The sequence below is a fragment of the Anguilla rostrata genome, chromosome 6 (genome assembly GCF_018555375.3).
Source record: "Anguilla rostrata isolate EN2019 chromosome 6, ASM1855537v3, whole genome shotgun sequence".
NCBI classification, from domain to species: domain Eukaryota; kingdom Metazoa; phylum Chordata; class Actinopteri; order Anguilliformes; family Anguillidae; genus Anguilla; species Anguilla rostrata.
Genome location: NC_057938.1, coordinates 589,148 through 612,581, shown reverse-complemented (window position 1 = coordinate 612,581; position 23,434 = coordinate 589,148). Strand labels below are relative to the sequence as shown.

Sequence of the window (23,434 nt, the reverse complement as noted above, 5' to 3'; positions counted from 1 at the left end):
TTGGATGGCCAGCCACCATCTGAAGCTCAACCTCAACAAAACTGAGCTGCTCTTCTTCCCGTACAAGACCTCCTTGCTTCGTGAACTCTCAATCACGGTTGATGGCACCACAGTGACTGCCTCTCACTCTGCAAAGAGCCTGGGGGTGGTCCTGGATGACCAGCTGGACCTCAAGGAGCACATCAAGGCAACATCACGGTCCTGCAGATTCCTCCTATACAACATCAGGAGGATTCGACCATACCTGACGACGCACTCCACCCAGCTGCTCGTCCAGGCTACGGTGACCTCTCGCCTTGATTATTGCAACTCTCTCCTTGCAAACCTGCCAGCTTGTGCCATACAGCCACTACAGATGATTCAGAATGCCGCTGCCCGACTCATCTACAACCTCCCCAAATTCTCCCACGTCACTCCCCTGCTGCGATCACTTCACTGGCTACCGGTCGCTGCCAGGATCCGATTCAAAGCCCTGACCCTTGCCTACACTGCCGCCAACAGGACAGCCCCTATCTACTTGCAGGACATGACTCAATTCTATGTGCCTGCTCGACCACTCCGCTCTGCGGCAGCAGGGCGTCTTGCAACCCCTCCCACCCGCCCAAAGGGATCACAGAGCTTCTCCACCCTAGCTCCCCAGTGGTGGAACGAACTCCCCGTCCCTCTCCGAACCTCCCCCTCACTATCCATCTTCCGCCGTGGCCTGAAGACTCATCTCTTCAGACTATACCTAGAATAACCACCACCACGCTGTGTATATATATATATATATATATTAAAAAAAAAATAAAAAAATAAAAAAAACCCTTTTTCCTGTCACTTGTTACATGTTGCCCCATCCCTGCACTTCTTGGTAAATTGTATTTGTCCTAATACTCTAGCTTATTCTTCTGCCTAGTTTGGCTTTGCAGATGTTAGACCAGGATAGTGTTCTTTGTTCTCGGCTAGAAATAGCTTTACAAAATAAGTAATTGTACCTTACTGAACCCGTGTTCAGCAGTTGTCTACGATCATGAAAATGCACTTTTGTACGTCGCTTTGGATAAAAGCGTCTGCTAAATGAATGTAATGTAATGTAATGTCATACTGGCTGCTCTGGTGTACGCCTCACAGTGCGATGGGTCTGTGCAGTATCTCAGTCATACTGGCTGCTCTGGTGTACGCCTCACAGTGCGATGGGTCTGTGCAGTATCTCAGTCATACTGGCTGCTGTGCTGGAAGCGGAACCACGTTTTTACCAGTGTAACATCCAGGTTTATAATCTTTCATTCCCATTTTTGCAGATGGCTTTAAAAGCAGAGTGAGACAGGCTTTTAGTGGAGTGGAGCGTGCAATTTCACAGAATTAAAATTAGCCAATCAGGTGGTAACAAACTGGCCCTTTCTGAGAAGTCTTTTAAACTGATGGACTAGTGAGCTGATCGATGATTTCAGCTGAAACGTACAAAACCTTCAAAATCCGGCTCGCACAAACAGTCCAATAATGGATGAACACCAAAATATTTAGCAAGTAAATTTACTAAAAGCTCCAGTCATTAAATATTTAAGATACGTGTAAGAGGAGGAGGAGGCTGAGAGAGAAGAGAGCAGTGTTATTTTCAGTCCGCACCACTAAAAGCCTTATTGACAGGAGGAGCCCGGCCTCTGAGCCGTCAGAGAGAGAGAGAGAGCGCTCCCCGGGCGGGCGGAGAAGCATCTCTGATATATCTCTGTGCCCACAGGATATTGGACAGAGCGCACACACACACACACACAATGTGTGTGAAAACACAACCCAGGAAAGGGAACATGACACTCTGGAATGCGGTCACACAAGCGATGCCATTGGCTCTCCGCAGACGCGCAGAGCGCTGCCGTCGCAGGTCTGCTAAAGCGTGGAGAAGCTGCTGTTTGAACTGCAGCCCGGTCTGGGGTCTCTGCAGCAGTGCAGTGCTGCTCACTGACCCTCCTGGGCTGTGTTTTCACGCACGCCCCCTGCTGGACAGCGTGCAGACAGCGAGCCAGCGGCCTTAAGAAAGCAAACGGGGAAGCGTGAACTCTGACCTCTCTGCACAGCCGGGCCACCTGAGGAAGAAAAACACTGAGAGGACCAGTGAACAACCAATCAGAAAGCAGGGACAGATGGACCACCAATCAGAGAGCAGAGACAGACAAAAGCAACCAACCGAAAGTGGGAAGAGAGTCAGACTGGAAGGAAGAAAGGACAGAATTTTGACCTGAGACTTGAGATGTCAGTAAAGAAGCAAAAAGCAGACTGAAGTGAGCAGCTCTACACACTGAAGTGATCAGCTCTACACACTGAAGTGAGCAGCTCTACACACAGACTGAAGTGAGCAGCTCTACACACAGACTGAAGTGAGCAGCTCTACACACTGACTGAAGTGAGCAGCTCTACACACAGACTGAAGTGAGCAGTTCTACACACTGACTGAAGTGAGCAGCTCTACACACAGACTGAAGTGAGCAGCTCTACACACTGACTGAAGTGAGCAGCTCTACACACAGACTGAAGTGAGCAGTTCTACACACTGAAGTGAGCAGCTCTACACACTGACTGAAGTGAGCAGCTCTACACACAGACTGAAGTGAGCAGTTCTACACACTGAAGTGAGCAGCTCTACACACTGACTGAAGTGAGCAGCTCTACACACAGACTGAAGTGAGCAGTTCTACACACTGAAGTGAGCAGCTCTACACACAGACTGAAGTGAGCAGCTCTACACACAGACTGAAGTGAGCAGCTCTACACACTGACTGAGTGAGCAGCTCTACACACAGACTGAAGTGAGCAGCTCTACACACAGACTGAAGTGAGCAGCTCTACACACTGAAGTGAGCAGCTCTACACACAGAAGTGAGCAGGTCTACACACGGAAGTGAGCAGCTCTACACACTGAAGTGAGCAGCTCTACACACGGAAGTGAGCAGCTCTACACACGGAAGTGAGCAGCTCTACACACACACTGAAGTGAGCAGCTCTACACACTGAAGCGAGCAGCTCTACACACAGACTGAAGTGAGCAGCTCTACACACTGAAGTGAGCAGCTCTACACACGGAAGTGAGCAGCTCTACACACTGAAGTGAGCAGCTCTACACACACACTGAAGTGATCAGCTCTACACGCTGAAGTGAGCAGCTCTACACACTGAAGCGAGCAGCTCTACACACTGAAGTGAGCAGCTCTACACACAGACTGAAGTGAGCAGCTCTACACACTGAAGCGAGCAGCTCTACACACTGAAGTGAGCAGCTCTACACACTGAAGCGAGCAGCTCTACACACTGAAGTGAGCAGCTCTACACACAGACTGAAGTGAGCAGCTCTACACACTGAAGTGAGCAGCTCTACACACAGACTGAAGTGAGCAGCTCTACACACTGAAGTGAGCAGCTCTACACACGGAAGTGAGCAGCTCTACACACTGAAGCGAGCAGCTCTACACACTGAAGTGAGCAGCTCTACACACTGAAGCAAGCAGCTCTACACACTGAAGTGAGCAGCTCTAGAGCGAGTGTGTGACCCTGTGAGAGAGGGGGAGGAGTCAAACACTGCTGGAATAATAAAATCAGACTGACAGCAGGAGCCATGCTGTGTCCCTGAAATATTAAAACAACATCAATAATAATCAAACTGCAACCAGATATGATTTGGATTATGATTTCAGCCCCATTCTCCTGGGGGATTCTACCAGACAAATGCAAGACTGCACTGGATCAGTGAAGTGGGGACGGGGCTGAGTACAGAAGGGGGGCGGGGCTGAGTACAGAAGAGGGCGGGGCTGAATACAGAGGGGGGCGGGGGTGAGCACAAAAGGGGGTGGGGCTGAGTACTGAGGGGCGGGGCTGAGTACTGGAGGGGGGCGGGGCTGAGTACTTAGGGGGGCGGGGCTGAGTACTGAGGGGGGTGGGGCAGGGCACTGGAGAGGGTTAGGGTTAGCGTTAGGGTACTCACTGTATGGAACGCACTCGTACTGAACCTCCAGGTACTTATATGTTCCAGGGCAGGGGTCGGGAAAGACGTCGGATCCGGTTATCACCACACACTGGGTCCGGTTATTACACCTGCGAGAGAGGGAGAGGTGGGGGGTACATCGGCATGCAGCACACACCTGTACAGACACACGCGTGTTCACAGCTCAGCATGGGAGTAACCACGGGAAACACACAGGCACACGCATGCACGCACACACACACATACACACACCACACACACCACACACAGTCCAAGCAGAGCCTGCTGTGATTCTATTTAGGGGCCCTGGGCATGGGGGAGGAGATTTAGGGTGGGCCCTGGGCATGGGGGAGGAGATTTAGGGTGGGCCCTGGGCATGGGGGAGGAGATTTAGGGTGGGCCCTGGGCATGGGGGAGGAGATTTAGGGTGGGGCCCTGGGCATGGGGGAGGAGATTTAGGCGGGGCCCTGGGCGTGGGGGAGGAGATTTAGAGCGGGGCCCTGGGCGTGGGGGAGGAGATTTAGGGTGGGCCCTGGGCATGGGGGAGGAGATTTAGGGTGGGGCCCAGGGCATGGGGGAGGAGATATAGGGTAGGCCCTAGGCCCTCACCTCTGGGACATGATCTTGTAGGCATCAGGGAGGTAGCAGTTGACGTTCTCCATCTGAAAAGGGTCGGCGTCGCAGATCTTGTCATCTGTGCGGCCGTAGTTGGCGGTCTCCACCATGATGACATCACTTCCTGGACAGCGCAGGTCGATTGGATAGCCCTCACAGGACAGCTCTCTCCTGACCAACCCGAAGGGCAGGGGCGCTCGGCTGAACCCTGGAAAGCAGGAAGAGCACAGTCAGCATTTATTTCATTCACACGAAGCTGACAAAATGGGACAGTTTGTCTGGTCATGTCCAGGATTGATGTAGTGCTGAATACTCCAGCGGTTCCCAACCCTGGTCCTGGAGAGCTACCATCCTGCAGGCTTTCATTTCAGTTTGGTTCAGGAGTTGAGAACCAGTGCTCTAGTCTGTAAGTAAATGATTGGCCTATCTGGGCTGAATGGCTGGTTGGCTGGTTCTCACGCTCTTATAAAACACAGCGAATGCTCTGTACATCGCCTGGTTGGGACGTAACAAGTGCTCCCAGAATTTATAGCTGCCCAACTCCGCGGACGTTTTGTCACGGCTGAAAAGACTCTTAACGCTAACGCTCGAACGCGCTCAGGGCTGAAACTCAGCGCACAATAACAGAAGAGTCGTGTTTCACACACCCATCAGCAGAGAGAGAAATGCAGCGGGAGTCATTTCATCCACTCATCCGTCCTGAGAAGGAGAGAGAGGGATCAATACTGGGCCTGGTGACCGGAGCACGGCTCCACACACTTCTACTCTTTTCAGTGAACACAACGCCAAACCATAGGGAGCAAAGCACAGGGTGCAGGGGAGAGGGGGCCGAGAGAGATGGAGAGGGTCAGAGAGAGGGAGAGAGCAGGACAGGGAGAGATGGAGAGGGAGGGGGGAGAGAGGGAAAGACAGAGGGAGAGGATAGGACAGAGATGGAGAGGGAGAATAGGACAGAGAGAGGGATAGATAGAGGGAGAGAGGAGGACAGAGAGAAAGATGGACAGAGTGAGAAGGAGAAAGACATGTCTGCGTGTTTCAGTACTCGGCGAGGAAATCGGCGGGGCGGTGTTGAGGTTGGGTTAGGGTAGGGTTGGGTAGGTTTGGGGTTGAGGTTGGGTTAGGGTTGGGTTGGGGTTGGGTTAGGGTAGGATTAGGGTAGGGTAGGGTTGGGGTTGAGGTTGGGTTAGGGTAGGGTTGGGTTTGGGGGTTGGGTTAAGGTAGGGTTGGGGCTGGGTTAGGGTAGGGTTGGGTTGGAGCTGGGGTTGGGTTAGGGTTGGGGTTGGGTTAAGGGCAGGGTTGGGTAGAGTAGGGTTGGGTTAGGGTTAGGGATAGGGTTAGGGTAGGGTTGGGTTAGGGTTGGGGTTGGGTTAGGGTAGGGTAGGGTTAGGTTAGGGTTGGGGTTGGGTTAGGGCAGGGTTGGGTAGAGTAGCGTTGGGTTAGGGATAGGGTTAGGGTAGGGTTGGGTTAGGGTTGGGGTTGGGTTAGAGTAGGGTTAGGTTAGGGTTGGGTTAGGGTCGGGTTAGGGTCACAGGTTCGGTTCCTCACTAGAAGCACCTTTATTTGGGCTTTTGACAGGAAAAATGCTTCACACACTAGAGTCACAATAGGAGTGCAGCTTGTTATCATAGCAAAGTAGAAGAATCTTGGCAACACCAAAACACATAAATTACTGCGGGCTTACTGCCCAGTGCATTGTGTACTGTGTGTGTGTGTGTGTGTGCGCACTGTGTTTGTGTGTGAGTGTGTGTGTGTTTGTGTGTGTGTACTCTGTGTGTGTGCGAGTGTGTGTGTGTGTGTGTGTACTCTGGGGGTTGTGCGAGTGTGTGTGTGTGTGTACTCTGTGTGTGTGCGAGTGTGTGTGTGTGTGTGTACTCTGTGTGTGTTTGTGTGTGTGTACTCTGGGGGTTGTGCGAGTGTGTGTGTGTGTACTCTGTGTGTGTGTGTTCTCTGTGTGGGGACCCATTCCAACCAGAACATTCCCACAATGCATCATGCATGGCTTACTTATGCACATGCAGCCATCCAATCATAAATACATATATATACACACATATCCAATCGGAAACACACATACACACACACACACACACACACACAACCTTTCAATCAGAAACACACACACACACAACCATCCAAACAGAAACACACACACACAGCCATCCAATCAACTTATCAGTCCAATACCAAGATCATGGCAAGAATCCTGCTCAATAACAAAAGAAGCAAATTAAAATATTTTTGTTACACAAATAAAATAATTTTTTCCTTCTTAAGTTGACATCTGTTCTCATCTACTGCTTGTGTGAAAGTGAGTTTGCCTGTTCTGCGGAACGCCGGGGGCAGTTTGGGCGAGACGTGGGCCAGCGGGACCAGACGAGCGGCAGCTCCTGATACCGGGCCCAGAACCTCCACACTGCGCACATCGAATCTAATGACCCAAACACCGGCTACACAATCCCCACCTCAGCCCAAACACCGGCTACACAATCACAATACACACCTCAGCCCAAACACCGGCCACACAATCCCCACCTCAGCCCAAACACCGGCTACACAATCATAATACACACCTCAGCCCAAACACCGGCCACACAATCCCCACCTCAGCCCAAACACCGGCTGCACAATCATAATACACACCTCAGCCCAAACACCGGCCACACAATCCCCACCTCAGCCCAAACACCGGCTACACAATCATAATACACACCTCAGCCCAAACACCGGCCACACAATCCCCACCTCAGCCCAAACACCGGCCACACAATCCCCAACTCAGCCCAAACACCGGCTACACAATCATAATACACACCTCAGCCCAAACACCGGCCACACAATCCCCACCTCAGCCCAAACACCGGCTGCACAATGACGCAGCCCAGCGCAGCCCAAACGCAGCCCAGCGCAGCCCAAACGCAGCCCAGCGCAGCCCAAACGCAGCCCAGCGCAGCCCAGCGCTCCACCGGCGCAGCTCTCTAATCAGAGCATTCTAAAGCCATCCTCCACCGATGCCGTCTACAGCACCTGCATTTATCACAGCGACAAAGTGTCACGTACATATTTAATAACATGTTTAATGACATACATATTTAATATCATACTTAATGGCATATTTCATCATGCAGACACAGCCCCTGCTGAGGAATCAATGCGTGTGTAAATAAACAAAATTATTATGCTCCCCCCCTGCCGTGCGCCAAACATTCTGCCCACCCCCCCCGCCCCCCCGCAGAATCTGCTGCTTCCTCCCTGGAGCTCCAGAGCTCCTCTCATCCATCAGCACTGTGAGGAGGAGGGATGAAAAGGTCAAGTGCAGAGACGCTCCTCTCCGACACGTCCCACAATCCCACAGGGGTGCGGGGGGGGGGGTTGCGTGCATGTGTGTGTGTGAGAGTGTGTGTGTATGTATGTGAGTGTGTGTGCGCATGTGTGTGTACGTATGTAAGTGTGTGTGAGAGAGTGTGTGTATGTGTGTGTGTGAGTGAGAGTGTATGTATGTGTGTGCGCACGTGCATGTGTGTGAGAGTGTGAGAGAGAGTGTATGTATGTGTCTGCGTGTGTGTGGGTGTGTGTGCATGTGTGTGTGTGTGTGTGAGTGTGAGAGAGAGGGTGTGTATGTGCGTGTGCGTGTATGTGTGTGTGTATGTGTGAGTGTGTGTATGCGCGTGTATGTGTGAGTGCGTGAGAGTGTGTATGCGCGTGTGTGAGTGAGAGAGAGTGTGTGTATGCGCGTGTATGTGTGTGTGTGTGTGTGAGAGAGAGAGAGTGCGTGTATGCGCGTGTGTGTGTATGTGTGTGTATATGTGCAGTTTAATCTGTTTCAGCAGGAGTCCTGTTTGTTTGAAATACTTTCCCTTTATGGTTGTTTTTATGAGCGGCAGGAGCGCAGCCAATCAGCACTCACACACAGCCTTACGACCAGGCCATCCGGCAGCCTGCACGCGCGCGAGTCATCGGCTAATTAAAAACAACAAGCTCCTAATTAAATTAAATTATTTTCTGCCAAGTGTTTACCAGCTGCGCCCGATACTGCCAGCACATGTGACACAGGAGGTGCCCCGCTGCATGCTGGGACCTCCTGACGAAAATGCAAAACTAGTGCTGCTAATAGAGATTTCAAACAGGGCAGCAGCAAACAGAAACTGGGAGAGACCCCAGAACCCATTCATTTATTCATAAAGAACTATCCCAGAACCCATTCATTTATTCATAAAGAACTATGAAGGCTCTCTTTAACACTCTACCGCAGGGCTGCCCAACCCTGTACCTGGAGATCTACCGTCCTGCAGGTTCTCACTGCAACCCTAATTTGGCACACCTGATTCTATTAATTAGCACCTGAATGAGATCTCTAGCTGCTGAATCAGGTGTGCTTAGGAGGTGTTTGTTAGGATTGGAATAATAACCTACAGGATGGTAGATCTCCAGGAAGAGGGTTGGGCAGCCGTGCTCTATAGGTAAGGGGGCATTGAAAAAACCACAGTACCACTTTGACCTTGTTTGTTTTTATGTGACCTTTGACCTTTCTCAGAAGGATCTCATTTTAAGGGAGTTCTGGTCTGAGAAGGAAGCATTACTGATACATTTAGTCCACATGCAGTAGAATTTACACAAATGTGTTTAAAAAGTACTCCATGAGTTTTACTGTGCACAGTCTGTGCACAGGTAGCAATCAATCGCACTAGTAAGTGCACAAAATCACACAAAAAAATGGATGAATTTCATGCACTGACCTAAAAGACACATCTTAAGACAAATCCGTGCTCACGGAGAGAGTTCACGCCGTGTGACTGAGCACAGAGCCGCAGAAAGGCACAGGATTACCGCCGTGCCGCGCGGAGCAGGCTCCGGCTCACACAGCCCTCTGTGTGATACTAACCCTAACCCTAACCCTAACCCTAAACGCACCGCACACACACAGCAGAGCAGAGCATGGCTGCTGCACGCCCCTAACCCTAACCCTAACCCTAACCCTAAACGCACCGCACACACACAGCAGAGCAGAGCATGGCTGCTGCACGCCCGTGAGCTCAGCGCTGGAGTCAGAGCACGAGAGGCAGTGGCGGTACACCTGCCTGCCCCCCCCACGCCCCCCCCCGGCACGTACTCCCCTCTGACCCGGGGCTGCCGCTGATCGGGTCAGATTGGGCCGTGGGGTCGGTTCAGAGGTCAGAGGTCAGAGCTCAGGTCAAACAGAGAGTCTGTACACAAGACACAAGCCTTTTTACATGCTGTACACAACAGCAGCTAGCGCCAGAGAGGGGGGGGAGGGGGGGTATGGAGAGAAAGCATCATGGCTGCCAGGAAAAAGGATTGTGCCAACAATGCAATAACAGTAAAACTGACACAGAGAAACACTTCCTGATTGAACGTGCCAAATTTAATCAAATTCACAATACATTCCATCCCAAAATTAGCCGAAAATGTCCCCAGTTCAATAACACACCTGATGCTGATTGGCTACCCTTAAGGGAAAAACAAAGACTGCTGCAACTGCTACTAACAGCACAATTTGTGTCCTCTTGCCTCATTCTGAGGGACAATGAGTGTCTGTGTGTGTGTGTGTGTGTGCATGTGTGTGTGTGTGTGTGAGTGTGCATGTGAGTGTGTGGGTGCATGTGTGTGTGAGTGTGCGTGTGCGTGTGTGAGTGCATGTGTGTGTGTGTGTGTGTGTATCTCTGTATCCTCTGTGGCTTTAGATGGGTGGTCTTGTAGGTTAGATAAGGCAGCCTGTTACCATGGAGATTGCAGATTCTGCACAGGCCCCCATTAAGGACACCAAGGGGGTCAGAGCAGCTCAGTGTAACCCCCCCCAAAAAAAAAAAAAACTCACAGTCCTCACAGTGTGTGTTTGTGTGACTGGAACACTGATTAGAGAGACAGAGGACATGCTAACATTCACACACTCTCACACATACTCACAGTCTCACACACACACACACACACACACACACATAAGTCACTTTTCCACCGCATGGTACCGGCTCAACTCAACTCGACTTTTTTGGTTTTCCACCGGGCAAAAGTTGTGGATAGTACCTGGTACCTGGTACTTTTTTTGGTATCACCTCCGTCGAGGTGATACCAAAAGGTGACGCTAAAACACTGCAGACCACTGATTGGTCAGGGCACGGCAGTTTCATGGCAGTTTCATGCATCGTCGCTATGACGACCAGCCACATTAACGGGGGTACTATCTGCAGTGGAAAACAAAGAACCTGGTACCAAAAGCGAGTAGAGTCGAGAAGTGTCCAGTTGAGCCGGTACCATGCAGTGGAAAAGCGGCTATGGACACACACTCACACACACACACACTCACTCACTCACTCACTCACACATACTCTCTCTCTCTCTCTCTCACATGCGCACACACACACTTATACACGCACATACACACTCACTCACACATACTCTCTCTCTCTCTCACGCGCACACACACACTCATACACGCACATACACTCACACATACACACTCACTCACACATACACTCATACACGCACATACACATACTCAGGCACACACACACTCACACACACTCACAGTCATACACACACAAACTCTCTCATACACACACACGCATGCACGCACACACACACACACACTCTCTCTCTCTCTCTCTCACACGCACGCACACACTCATACACGCACATACACATACTCACACATGCACACACTCACACATACTCACAGTCATACACACACACAATCACACATACACACATACACGCACACACTCTCTCTCTCACACACACACTCACACATGTACACTCACACACACATGCACATACGCACACTCACACACACACGCACACACATGCAGAGGTTATTAAAATCAAAAGGAGGAGCAGAGGTTTGAACAGCTGTGAGAGAGTATTGACCAGACCTCAGTCTCTCCTGCAGCATTAATTGCAGCATGGGAGGCTTTGTGAAGGGTAATTCCTCCATTAGCGCTGTTTAAAAACAGTCTCCACGCTCCAGAGGGTTTTTAACACATGACTGGAAATGAAGACAGAAGCGCATGGAGCAGCTGGTGGAGACCAGCTCAGACCCCATATGGCCCTCAACCAGACGGTAAATAATGCACTTATGCACAGGGCAGCAGCACCAGCAATGACTGCTAACCAATCCATAAACACAGATTAGCCAGCCCCCTACTCCTTAAACACAACAGGGTGAGAACAGCATAACTGCCTCATTAAGTGATGCATTAAACACTGAGAAAAGTTAATTATGTTGTTGTAAATGACCAGCATTATGTGCAGTACTGGAATGGACAAGTTAATGTGTATTATTATTGTTAATGTTGTGTAAATAATTAGTGAATAATTTGTTGTTAATTAATGCATAATGACTTGTTAATTAATTCCATTCTAAAGCATTACCAGTGTTTTAATTATGCAGGTGTTTCCGTGGAAACAGGCACACCTGCTAAGTCATTAGTGGTGCTTATGTTCTTGCAAGAGAGCAGATAGATGTATCTATAGCAAACTGAATGTGTGAGACACTAAGTGCTCGTCACAATGCACAATCTGAAGTATTGAGAGTGACAGGACAGCTGTGTCAGTACTGACAGACAGGACAGCTATGTCAGTACTGAGAGGGACGGGACAGGACAGCTATGTCAGTACTGAGGGACAGGACAGCTATGTCAGTACTGAGAGAGACAGGACAGCTATGTCAGTACTGAGGGACAGGACAGCTGTGCCAGTACTGAGAGACAGGACAGCTGTGTCAGTACTGAGAGAGACAGGACAGCTATGTCAGTACTGAGGGACAGAACAGCTGAGTCAGCACTGAGAGAGACAGGGCAGCTGTGTCAGTACTAAGACACAGGACAGCTGTGTCATACTGAGAGACAGGACAGCTGTGTCAGTATTGAGAGGGACAGGACAGCTATGTCAGTACTGAGAGACAGGACAGCTGTGTCAACTGTGAGAGACAGGACAGCTATGTCAGTACTGAGACAGACAGGACAGCTGTGTCAGTACTGCGAGACAGGACAGCTATGTCAGTACTGAGACAGACAGGACAGCTGTGTCAGTACTGCGAGACAGGACAGCTATGTCAGTACTGAGAGGGCTAGGGGACACACACAGTATGTCACTGGTGTTTTTAAAGAGGCTGTTCTGTGATATATGTTGCTGGTCTTCCCTCAGGGGATGCTAAACACAACCTACTGAGTGAGCGCTTACTTAGAGCTGATTTACTACAGACACTTCACACCCAGACTCAGCTCTGTGCAGATCCACACACACACACACACACACACACACACACACAGGGAACAGGACCCACTCTCTCAGTGAGAGGACAGGACCCACTCTCTCAGTGAGGGAACAGAGCTAGCGAGGAGAGAGAAGAGGGGAAGAGAGAGGAGGAGAGGAGAGAGGAGGGGAGAGGGAGAAATAGCACACTGCCACCGTTTCATCTAAGCCATAAAGCAGGCTGGTCTCAGCTCCTCTTCACTTAATGAACTGCGCATTACGCTTGTCTCACACTTTATTTTATCCGTCTGCAGAAGAGGGGAATGCAAATCAGCTCGTTAAAGAGAGTATACTCATAAACAGAGGCTTATTCAGACTAATATGAATACAATTATTCAAATCAAAAGGAAATGTTATTAGAAATGAAAAATAAAAAACCTTAAAACATCCTGTTATATCACTTATCCACTTTAATGCTGTGAGCCATTAGAGGGGGAGAAGCACAGAGCCTATCGAGGCTCCAAAGAAGCCACTTCTGCCCTTTCCAGGAGCAGCTCACTGCCCGCTGCCCCCCTTACCAGCCAATCTGACCTACCATAGCTACAGTATTTTAATATTCATCAGCAAATTTTAATATTCATGAGAATTTTAATATCCATGATGCATCTAACCATACCGCATCTAACCATAACACATCTAACCATACCCATCTAACCATAACCCATCTAACCATAACACATCTAACCATAACCCATCTAACCAACGTCTGGAGGTCCATGTCAATATAGATTTTATATTATTTACTTTTTCAGGGAGAGAATGTGCATTTTAATCAGTGCTGAAGGTTTGAAGCCTTTCCTGAGTGGACACACTGACACCAAACTGCCTCTTAGACTCTGAAACTGTGAGTGGACACACTGACACCAAACTGCCTCTTAGACTCTGAAACTGTGAGTGGACACACTGACACCAAACTACCTCTTAGACTCTGAAACTCGACTTACAGAACATGCACACACAGTATTTTCCATTTGCTCAAATGAGTAACTTTTTTTAAATGACTGGTACCTTTCACAGATCAAAATGAACAACCAGTACAATGTAAGTCAGAGGTATGACTAAGTTAGACAGATCTTTTTGGCAACAAAAAAGCAAGGTTAAAAGCTTCTGAGTTATATTACTTAGGTGATATTTTGCTGTTAACCTGACAAAAACTTACGTTGACTTTTAAAAAGATGCACTCGCATTAAAAGGTCGAGTACACTCCTGATAATGTATTCAAACTGCATCAGCCTGACACCAGGGGAGCCCACGCACGATAGCTAGAAAGGGTTCACTGCTGTTTCACGGTAGCTCAAAAGTTTTATGTTTAGAGTATTAATGCTAATGACATAATGTACAATGCAGAACATGGCAATCTGCTGGCTGAGACTATCAAGAAGCCCAACAGGCAGGACAAAAGCCCCTCACTTATTTTCGTATTAAAAAAGTAAAATAAGAATAATATTATGTTGGTTTTTATTCAATTTAGTTTTAAAGACATAAATTCTAGCTTCAGTTTCGTTTTATTTTCTTGGACAGATAAATTTCAGTCTCAGAGTTTTAGTTTACAACAATAACCGGGTTGCACGTGGTCTCTGGTACACTAGCAGAATAAAGCCCAGTTTTCCACAGTCTTCATTTCTCATTTATGACCCAATTCAGCAAGAAATGTTGCTAAAATTGCAGATCATGCAGATATGAATGGGTTAATTATGTAACTAGGGAAAAAAGCTGTCATGAAATCCAAAAGTGGTCCTCCAACAACACGGTCCCGCCCTTTTCTAAGACAGGGGTCCTCACCCCATATCTCTCATGTGGGCTGGGAGCCTGAACCCCTAGAAACTAGTCAGCTCACAAGAGAAGTTAGAAAACAGACTGATTTGTCCTCTCAAACAACTATAAAAGCAATGAAACGGAGCCAAATGAAATGTACCCATATGCGTTTTTATCTGGCAGCTGAAATGGTGAAGACGCTTTTGTCTTCTGTGAACAAACTGAAGAAGGGTTTATTTTCCAAGTGAAGAGGCGTCGGAGGGAAAACAGCCTGTTCCGTCCCCCCGTTTCCCCGGAGAGGGTGGCTGTAACACGCCTGTGCGCCTGTCTGTCTGTCTGCCTGCCTGTCTGCCTGCCTGCCTGCCTGTCTGTCTGTCTGTCTGTCTGTCTGCCTGCCTGTCTGTCTGTCTGTCTGTCTGTCTGTCTGTCTGCCTGCCTGCCTGCCTGCCTGCCTGCCTGTCTGTCTGTCTGTCTGTCTGTCTGCCTGCCTGCCTGCCTGCCTGTCTGTCTGTCTGCCTGTCTGCGTGCCTGCCTGTCTGTCTGCCTGCCTGCCTGTCTGTCTGTCTGTCTGTCTGTCTGTCTGTCTGTCTGTCTGTCTGTCTGCCTGCCTGCCTGCCTGCCTGCCTGTCTGTCTGTCTGTCTGTCTGTCTGTCTGCCTGCCTGCCTGCCTGCCTGCCTGTCTGTCTGTCTGCCTGTCTGCCTGCCTGCCTGTCTGTCTGTCTGCCTGCCTGCCTGCCTGTCTGTCTGTCTGCCTGTTCTGCCTGCCTGCCTGCCTGTCTGTCTGTCTGTCTGCCTGCCTGCCTGCCTGTCTGTCTGCCTGTCTGTCTGTCTGTGTCTGCATGTCTGTCTGCTGCTGTCTGTCTGCCTGCCTGCATGTCTGTCTGCCTGCCTGCCTGCCTGCCTGCCTGTATGCCTGCCTGCCTGCCTGCCTGTCTGTCTATCTGTCTACGTGCCTGTCCGCCTGTCTGTCTGTCTGCCTGTCTGCGTGCCTGCCTGTCTGTCTGTCTGCCTGCCTGCCTGTCTGTCTGTCTGTCTGTCTGCCTGCGTCTGCCTGCCTGCCTGTCTGTCTGCCTGTGTTCCTGCCTGTCTGTCTGTCTGTCTGCCTGCCTGCCTGCCTGTCTGTCTGTGTGCCTGTCGGCCTGTCTGCCTGCCTGCCTGTCTGTCTGCCTGTGTTCCTGCCTGTCTGTCTGTCTGTCTGCCTGCCTGTCTGTCTGTCTCGCCCCACGGCTCTGTCTCAGGACTGTCTGGTTCCCTACTGATCATCATTCAGAGCTTTTTCACTGCAGCTTTTAAGAGCTACAGCCAGTTCCAAGAACTGCAAGAGCAGAGTGTGAGCTAGGGACAGAGAGAGGGAGGGAGGGGAGAGACAGAGAGAGGGGGAAAGGGAGAGGGAGGGAGACGAGAGAGAGACAGAGAGAGAAAAATGGAGGGAGACAAAGAGACTACATGACAGAGAACCCCCCACACACACACAAATCAGCCATAAATTAGCCCTTAAAACCCATTTAACCAACCCCAATACTGCAATACTGACCATGTAACCAACCCCAATACTACAGCACTGACCATATAACCAACCCCAATACTGCAGTACTGACCATATAACCAACCCAAATATTGCAGTACTGACCATATAACCACCCCAATACTGCAGTACCAAAGCTTTTTCCGGGGAACCATGCCGAGGTCAGAGGTCATGTGACAGAGTATTTCTCAGATGTGCCGACAGACATGTTTTCAGGTGTAACCGTAAACCCGCCTTCCCGCCAACCACAGACAGGTGACTGAAAGCCTGACCCCAATACGCCACATCAAAGCCATCCTGGGACAGGGAAGCTCACAAGGCATCACACACGAGAATATGAATTAAAACATGGGTTTATTAAGCAAAAACAGGCAGTTCAAATAAAGTATGCAAAAAAACACATGTATACAATAATAATAAATCCATACAAAAGGAAATAATCTGAGGATCAGTGAAGTTTTGAAGGAGAAACAGATTTAAGCTGCATGCCTGATGCGAAACATGCCCTCAGTCAGTCTGCAGACTCACAGAACTTTCCAGATCTTATCTTACACAGGAAGGGCTTGGAATGCCATGCCTGGTTCCCTGCCAGACCACATCGCCAGGACAGCCACATCGCCAGGAAAACCTCATCACCAGGACAACCAAATCACCAGGACAACTTCATCGCCAGGACAACCAAATCACCATGACAACCTCATCATCAGGACAACCAAATCGCCAGGACAACCAAATCACCAGGACAGCCAAATTGCCAAGACAACAGCGTCACAAGAACAATTTGACCAGGAAAACTGTCACCAGAACAAACATTTGACCAGAATCACAGTTTCATCAGAACAGCGGTCCTCACAGCATTAAGCAACACAAAAACATTCCAGCTGCCACTGTAAACTGAACCCAAGTTTTCACACAGGCAGCTTGTTAGAGTCAGCTATCGTTTTCAGGGGACTTTCCTCTGATGAGACTCCTACATTACAAATGTACTAAATGAATGATTCAATGGCCGTGGCTCACAAATACTTCCCCGCTATGGCATTACTGGGGCGAATCAAGTCTCCACACAAGCACCAATTAAAGCAGCATGAAACAGCGCATTTCCCCAGCCCTCGACGTGTCAGTGTCACTGCTGTAAAACTCATTAGTGCGGCTATATTCATATACGAGACTGAAACACTACCCCCAGCCCACAGAGCCCTTCAGCATCTGCACTTCTCAAAGGCCTCATTATCAGGAATCTGTTTCTCATTTTCCATCAGACGTGCATGAAAAAGATTCTTTAAGATCAATTCTGCAGAGCTTGACCTCGGTCTCTCTCTCGCACCAGCCTGCCATATTGTGTGCTGACTTTCAAATCGAATATTTAAATACAGAGATGGAGAAATGAATTCAGCTAAACAAAGAAACTGTACAGCAGGATATTTTATAACATATACAGATGTGAGTGTATACACACACATACACATACATCATTTTCATACATTTAACCAATATTTAATCAATAACAACTTCTGTTACATCGAAACACTACATTACTGCTGTTACACTTAAAGAAATGACTATGGCTACAACAAAATAGACTGTCATTGTTATTTAGAAACAAAACACTACTGCAATTCTACAAACTTAAGTTTCATTTGCTAATGGGTGCTGGGGTAAGATGTAATGTTGCTGTGTGATTGTGAGATGGGTGTGGGGTAAGATGTAATGTTGTTGTGTGACTGTGAGATGGGTGTGGGGTAAGATGTAATGATGTTGGATGACTGTGAGACACATGCAGACAGGATAATGAAAGGTGCGGGTGGTGTAATTAAGCCGTCTGGTGAGGATTCTTCGGGGGGAGGGGGGTGGAGGTAATGTGAGGTGTCTGTGGAGGTCAATCCTCTCTGGTGCTGCACTTTCCAGAAGAAAGTTGGAGCAGTTAAACCTGTGCCCCAATCGCACTACAGCACAGTTAAACCTGTGCCACAATCGCACTACAGCACAGTTAAACCTGCGCCCCAAACACACTACAGCTCAGTGAAGCCTGTGCCCAACACACTACAGCACAGTTAAACCTGTGCCCCACATAATCGTAACCGCAACACCTACAGCACAGTTAAACCTGCGCCCCAAACACACTACAGCTCAGTGAAGCCTGTGCCCAACACACTACAGCACAGTTAAACCTGTGCCCCAAACACACTACAGCACAGTGAAACCTGTGCCCCAATCACCCTACAGCTCAGTTAAACTTGCGCCCTAAACACACTACAGCTCAGTTAAACCTGTGCCCCAAACACTACAGCACAGTTAAATTACTTGCCTCCAATCACCAGTGTTAGAATTCCTGGAAGTAGGCCTGCAATTGTAGCGAAGAGATTTCTGACAGTCGAGTTAAACAGGCCTGTCACATACAGTATCATGAAACAGTGAATGCCTCGTAGATTTGTGCCATAAACTAAGAGGTTGCCAATTGTGTGCGCTGCCACGTTGGGTTGGGGGATTTTAGCAGGGTGCAAGGGTATAGATTCTGAGTCGAGTTGCCAGCTGTGCCACATGGACAGACAACAGGGGAAGGCTGGTGATTTGGCGCCATGCACCGGGGGCATCGGCCCGTCCAAGGGCTCTCCAAACCGCCAAGTTTGCGCTTCTGAGCACCAGCTCAGGGCTTACCGTGGCACGTCATCCACACGCCCTCATAGGCCAGCAGGTAATGGCCGTGCCTCACCTGGAACAACGGCACAAGGAACCAAACAGGACACAGTTCCATGGCAAACAGAGGAACCACATTTCCAAAAGGAAGTGCTGTAAGAAAATGACCAATCAGGACAGTTCTGCGGTGAAAGGAACAATCAGGATTGAGCTCTATAGTTAAAAGGAACAAATCAGGACCTTACTTTAGTAAACATAAAACAGATTCTGCTTTAATATGTATTCATTAAATAATAAAAAAACAACTCAATAAGCAAATGAAGATAGTCATTGCACAAAATCCTGCCAGTTTGAGATGACCCAAACCTCCCACTAGAGAGAGAGAGGAGAGTATTTCACTGTACATATGTATTTCAATTGATGTCTGATGCTTTGGAAATATTTACATATGTATTTCCTGCCAATAAAGCAACTTTAATTTGAAAGACAGAGATAGAGAGACACAGATAGAGCTGGCGAATGCTGGGATTTATAAATTCTGGAGTAAGAACACAAGCTGGTCTACCTGCTCAGGCGTCAGCGCGCTTCGCTGAGCTGAAAGTACACCCCCTGCGGTGGAGAAAGCTCTTTCTGCAGAGACGCCGGTGCCCGTACATCAGCTCCAACGCATGGAACAGAAACCAAAAGCCCTGGTTTACCAACGTATAACAGACCAAGCCCGGTTTACCACGTATGAACAGAACCAAAAGCCCTGGTTCCCACCCAACGTATGGAACAGAAACCAAAAACCCGGTTTCCACCCAACGTATGGAAACAGAAACCAAAAGCCCTGGTTTCCCACAACGATGCCCAAAGTTTTCCAACGTATGGAACAGAAACCAAAAGCCCTGGTTTCCCACCCAACGTATGGAACAGAAACCAAAAGCCGGTTTCCACCACGTATGGAACAGAAACCAAAAGCCCTGGTTTCCCACCCAACGTATGGAACAGAAACCAAAAGCCCTGGTTTCCCACCCAACGTATGGAACAGAAACCAAAGCCCTGGTTTCCCACCCAACGATGGAACAGAAACCAAAAGCCCTGGTTTCCCACCCAATGAACAGAACCAAAGCCTGTTTCCACCCAACGTATGGAACAGAAACCAAAAGCCCTGGTTTCCCACCCAACGTATGGAACAGAAACCAAAAGCCCTGGTTTCCCACCCAACGTATGGAACAGAAACCAAAAGCCCTGGTTTCCCACCCAACGTATGGAACAGAAACCAAAAGCCCTGGTTTCCCACCCAACGTATGGAACAGAAACCAAAAGCCCTGGTTTCCCACCCAACGTATGGAACAGAAACCAAAAGCCCTGGTTTCCCACCCAACGTATGGAACAGAAACCAAAAGCCCTGGTTTCCCACCCAACGTATGGAACAGAAACCAAAAGCCCTGGTTTCCCACGACTGAGTAAGGGCGTAAATCTTTAGCGGTGAATCGTGCGCCAGCCTTGGTGACATCTTCGGCCCCGTCGGAGTCGGGGTCCGGGTGGAAACGGGCAGCATGATTTCTCACACTGGTCCTCCAGCTCTGCGTGACACCGCTTGCAAATTGTGCAAGTCTAGTCTGGTTACCTTTCCCCGTCTATCTCAAGAAAACCAAAGTGTGCCCAAACACTAGCGTTTAAACAAGCTGGCGGTGGTCGGATTTCTCGCTCAGCCATTTTGCATCTGAAGCAGCTCCTTCCTCTGAACGCAGAGTGACGCACAGGTTTAAACTCCGTCCCCAGCGCACACGCATCGCCGGGATGCTCGCTGAACGGCAGAACATTTTAAACACGAGACGTAATGGAGAGTGTTCGCACTGTTTATCTGTCACTTCAGACTCTATTGAAAATGTAGTTTTTAATAATCGAGTTTTGAGTTTTCCCGCATCGATGCAGAAAGGTTCACGAAGGCATCGCAGAGCTTTGATGAATCACACCCCCCACCCCCCCACCCCCCCCGGTGGATGACTGAGACAGACATGTTTGACACAGTAATGGCTCAGTGGCTCAGGCAGAGTGAATTCTTCATGTGTTTACCTTTCCAGACCACACCTGCACCCCCTCACTCCCCCCACACCTGAGACACACCGCCCACCGAGGACACGCCCTCCCAGACGGCTCTGCTGCACGTTTGTGCTCTTCCCCTCTCTCTCTCCCTCTCTCTCCTCCTCCCTCTCTCTCCCCCTCTCTTCCCTCACCCTCCCTCCTCCCCCTAACCCCTCTCTTCTCCCCTCTCTCCCTCCTCTCCCCTCCCTCCTCTCCTCCCTCTCTCTCCCTCTCTCTCCCTCACTCTTTCCCTCCCTCCCTCTCCCTAACCCCTCTCTCTTCCTCCTCTCCTCCTCCTCTCTCCTCTCCCCTCCTCCCTCTCTCTCTCTCCTCTTCTTCTCTCTCTCCTGCTTCCTTTCCCTCTCTGTCTTTCCCGCTCTCTCTCTCTCTCTTTCTCTCTCTCTCTCTCATTTAAATTCAATCCAGTGAAGCTGTGTTGGCATGACTGAATATGACGATCCTGCCAAATCATAAAACTTAAAAACAGGACATTATTACATTTTTTTTAAGTAAATAAAGAAATAAAGGTCTCTCTCTCTCACTCTCAATTTAATTCAAGTTGCTTTATTGGCATGAAATACAAATGTAATTTTTGTCGAACTATACATATAAATAATATGTAAAATAATAATGATAAATGTAATAATATACAAAAATACCAACAATAACAGAAACAACAGCAACAGAAGTAAATCAGTAAATATGTACACGTTTATATGTGGTGGGTGGTCACTCACTGTCCCTCAGGTTATGGCAGGCTGAAATGAACTGTGCCGCAATTGGGGCTGTTGATCCTTATCCTAACAGAATTGCACATTTTTCTTCTTTTGATAGGGAAATAAAATTATTTATAATCTGGGATAATTTGTGGAAATATTTTTTTCTAATTTGTAAATATTTTGTGCAAGTAAGGAGGAAGTGCATCTCTGTTTCCACCTCTCCTGTCTTACAGTGACCACATATTCGCTCTTCTTTTGGTACCCATGAGTTTTTGTATCTGCCTATTTCAACTGCAAGCGTGTGGTCACTGAGCCTGTACCTGGTCAGGATCCGTCTCTGCTTTGTATCTCTGACAGAGAAGAGATACTCTGCCAGTGTGTATTTTCTGTTTAGGGCCCGATAACAATTCAGTCTATTTTGGGATTGTGTTTTTTTGTTCCAAAGGTCCAGATAGGAGATTTTGAAGTGTTTTGTAATTTGGTTGACCCTAATGGGCTGTTGTGAAGCAGTGATCTGAAGCTGGTTTGTGTTTGTGTGTGTTAATGTTAGTCTAGTCTCTCATTCTCCCTATTTGGATTCAATTCAATAAAACTTTATTGGCATGACTGAATGACAACACTACCAAGGCATAAATCTTAAAAACAAGACATAGGTTAAACTGTAATAAGTAAATAATTAAATCAGCGAACGAATAAAGGTCTCTCTCTGTCTCGCTCTCTTACTGTCTCTGTGGATCCATCTCTCTCCTTTAAACATGTGTCAGGTCCCTCATAATTACCCAGACTGCACCGCAATGTGCTGAATTTACACCACAGAGACACATTACAGTCACCTGCAATAGAGAGAGGGGGAGAGAAGATAGAGGAGGGAAGAGGGAGAGGACAGAGAGAAGAGGGAGAGGGGAGGGGAGAAGAGGGGGGGGTAACAGAGAGAAGAGAGGAGAGAGAGGAAGAGAGAGAGAGAGAGAGAGAGAGAGAGACGAGAGACAGGAGAGAGACGAGAGAGAGAGAGAGGAGAGGAGAGAGAGAGAAGACAGAAGAGAGAGAGAGAAGAGACAGAGAGAGAGAGAGAGAGACGAGAGAGAGAGAGAGAGAGAGAGAGAGAGAGAGAGACAGACAGAGAGAGAGAGAGAGAGAGAGAGAGCAGGGGGGGATGCAGGCAGGAGAACAGACCCGCTCTTGTCAGCGAGCCCCTCCCCACCCTCCCCTCCCCCCCACTCTCCAGCTGCTATTAAAGTGCAGATTATTTTGACCTCTGACCCTCTCCTAACCACAGATGTCAGAGGTCAGTCCCAGGGGGCTGTGCGTCAGTGGTATGATAGAAACCTACACCCACTGCCCCCCCCCCACCCCCACCCCCACCAAAGGGGGTGCCAAATCCCAGTCCCCTTTCACACACTCTACAGACAAAAGCACCCCATCACACTGGCCTACTCCTCAAACAGCATGGTGCGAGAGGCAGTGTGTGTGTTAGTGTTTGAGTGGATCTTCCCTCATTAAAACTGGGAGGAGCACCTCTTCACTGCCCCCCCCCCCCCCCCCGGCAGTCTGGCACAGGGTCCCCCCCTTTAAGGGATTCTCGCGGATTGGAGCAGATCAGACCTAAAGCTTATTTTCATTATCCTGGGACACACACAGCACTTCACTGGGCGCAGATGATCGTATTACGCCCTCCCCACCAGCTCACAACTGCAGCGATTGGCTAATCCCAGCCAGCTCACAACTGCAGCGACTGGCTAATCCCAGCCAGCTCACAACTGCAGTGATTGGCTAATTCCAGCCAGCTCACAACTGCAGCGATTGGCTAATCCCAGCCAGCTCACAACTGCAGCGACTGGCTAATCCCAGCAAGCTCACAACTGCAGCGATTGGCTAATCCCAGCCAGCTCACAACTGCAG

The 23,434-nt window shown here is 49.1% G+C and overlaps 1 protein-coding gene across 1 annotated transcript in view; it reads right to left on the bottom strand.

Moving 5' to 3' along the window:
- The window catches only part of LOC135257912 (adhesion G protein-coupled receptor L2-like), a 103,819-nt gene that overhangs the window by 34,061 nt on the left and 46,324 nt on the right, over nt 1-23,434 (bottom strand). Inside the window, exons 6-8 of the mRNA XM_064341128.1 lie at nt 18,768-18,822; nt 4,562-4,775; nt 3,953-4,062 (exon numbers count right to left, since the gene is read on the bottom strand). Coding sequence (XP_064197198.1) covers nt 3,953-4,062; nt 4,562-4,775; nt 18,768-18,822 — 379 coding nt within the window. The remainder of the gene's footprint in view (nt 1-3,952; nt 4,063-4,561; nt 4,776-18,767; nt 18,823-23,434) is intronic.